This window comes from Emiliania huxleyi, assembly GCF_000372725.1.
Source record: "Emiliania huxleyi CCMP1516 unplaced genomic scaffold EMIHUscaffold_2940, whole genome shotgun sequence".
NCBI lineage: Eukaryota > Haptophyta > Isochrysidales > Noelaerhabdaceae > Emiliania > Emiliania huxleyi.
In genome coordinates this window covers 1-2,180 of record NW_005199820.1, presented here as the reverse complement: position 1 = coordinate 2,180, position 2,180 = coordinate 1, and the positions used below count along the sequence as shown (strand labels likewise).

The 2,180-nt window shown below is 63.9% G+C and overlaps 2 protein-coding genes across 2 annotated transcripts; one reads left to right on the top strand and one right to left on the bottom strand.

Moving 5' to 3' along the window:
• Nucleotides 1-78: 78 nt before the first annotated feature.
• EMIHUDRAFT_254981 (hypothetical protein) lies at nt 79-687 on the top strand (the record flags this gene model as incomplete). The annotated part of the gene is made up of 1 exon (XM_005775729.1): nt 79-687. A coding segment is annotated over one exon (609 nt), but the record flags the coding sequence as incomplete, so codon positions are not given.
• Nucleotides 688-875: 188 nt separating this feature from the next.
• EMIHUDRAFT_254980 (hypothetical protein) lies at nt 876-2,156 on the bottom strand (the record flags this gene model as incomplete). Its single annotated transcript, XM_005775728.1, has 1 exon — nt 876-2,156. The coding sequence occupies one exon, from the start codon at nt 2,154-2,156 to the stop codon at nt 876-878; it is 1,281 nt and encodes a 426-aa protein (XP_005775785.1).
• Nucleotides 2,157-2,180: the final 24 nt, after the last annotated feature.

The following is a 2,180-nucleotide window of genomic DNA, read 5'->3' as shown; positions in this document are numbered from 1 at the left end:
TACACGTACTACAATGGCGGCGTCAATGGCGTGCTACTTCAACTCCTCGCCGCCCTCGGCGACTCGCCCCGCGTGCAGGCGTTGACAAAGGGGGGCTCGAGTCTCAACTACCACTGGCAGGAGGTGTCTTCCCCGAGCTCCGGTCACCATGTGGCCCTGGCCAGTGGTTTTGACTTTGTGGTCCTGCAGGATCGGTCGGACATCCCGAGCAGGTGCTGCTACACGGATCAAGACGAAGACTTTGAGGCGTCGACCAGGGCGCTCGTTCAGCTCGACGCCGCGATCAAGGAGGCGGGAGCAACGACGGTCCTCTACCAGACGTGGGGCCGCCGCGGCAGCCTCAACCGTCCTCCGTACTTCCAGTCTTTTTTGCCAATGAATGACGCCGTGGAGGAGGGGTACAGGCGGTACGCGTCGCTCATAACGACCGACGGCCGCGCGCCAATCATTGCACCCGTGGGGTCAGCCTTTGAGCTCGTGTATGGCGCCGACCGCGATCTGTGGTACCGCCTCTACGACCGGGACGCCACCCATCCCTCTGCTCTCGGCACCTACCTCGCGGCCATCGTGGTCTACGCCAGCATCACAGGCTTGTCGCCGGATGGGCTGCCGAGCGCACTTGGCATCTCCGGAGCGGAGGCCGAGCTGCTGCAGGGCAAGGCTGCGGAGGCGTTGGCCTCAGTGTAGCTCGATTGGCGTGCCAGCTGCCACGCCCAGTTCACAGTTCATGTTTCATACCCTGCCTCTCACAATAGTACACAATACACACATGCATTGTCTCCGTCGGTAGCAAGTGTTTACGAGGATGCGCGCACGCGGATTAGTGATAGTGTCAGACATAGTAAGCTGTAGCACACGCCTTACCTTACCTTACCTTACCCTGTAGCACAACGGGGCGCCGTGTCGTTGTGTGCGATTGAGATTGTGTATCCTGACACTCCTGGGTGCGCTGTCAGGTCGTTCCCGGCACTCACGTCGTCGGAGGTGGAGAAAAAGGTGAGCTGCGGCACGTGCATCGCGCCTCGGGGCTTCTCGCCGAGGACACAAACCTCGTTGAGCACGCTCATGTACCGCGCGGGCGTCCACTCGCTCGGCAGGCTCAGGCCAAAAGACTTGCACAGCTCTTCGTCTGCCCTCGCCGCCTCGTCGCCCCGCCGCCGCAGCAGCCTGTTGTCCCAGCAGTCGCGCATGTGCTTGGCGGCGCCCCCAGAGTCGACAAAGACCACCACGGGCCGCTCCTGCTCAAGGCACGCCTTCACTGTCTCTAGCGTGTTGGGCCCGCCGCCGACGACCAGCAGCACCATCGGCGGGGTCGGCAGCGGCGAGCCCTCCTCGTCGACCCCGAACGAGGTGGTGCAGATGCAAGTCTCGAACATGCTGCGCAACGCGATCTCCTTCCCGAACGCGGAAGAGCCCTCGGCTCCCGTGTCAACCAGCACAAAGTGCGAGTGGTTGGGGTCCAGCGCCACGCGCTGCTCCGCGGCCTCGAACTTCGCCCCCAGCTTTGTCTTGCCATTGTAGTCGAGCACCCGGCCGTTGGCCTTCTTGGCCATCTCCTCCTTGTCGGCGACCACGCCCCACGACGTGACGCCGATGCACGGCACCTCGACCGAGGACTCTTGCAGCATCCGGCCCACCATCTCCATCACGCCCGCGTTAGTGCCGCCCGTCATGATCCACGCGTTGGTCGTGCGAGCCGCGGACAGCAGCCCGCGCCGAAAGACAAGCTTCTGCTTGTCGGTCATGTTGAGGGATCCAGCGCCGCCCGTGACCGAGATGAGGGCGGACGGCGGCGGCAGCTGCCAGATGGACTGCTCGCCGCACACGAGCTCGCGAAGAGCACTGGTGGCGGCAATTTTGAGCGCCTTTCCCAGCAGCTGGCCGTCCGGAGACGACTGTGCGGGCGGCATCGCCGTCAGGTGCGCCAGCTTCTCCCGCAGCTCCTGCGCGGAGAATCTCGGGTAGAAGCGCCTCGAAAGGTTGCTGATCTGCTCGCTCGACAGGCTCGCAAGCCGGTCGACCATGGCCTGCCGCTCGGCAGACCTGGTGTTGAGATCAATCTTTACCCATCGCGCAGGCATCCGCTTGCTCGACGGAAAGCGCAGCGTCCCAACCTTGCTGAACGGGAGCTTCCGCGCCTCCTTCCTGCGGCGCATGGAGCTGGGACACGGATCGGCGTC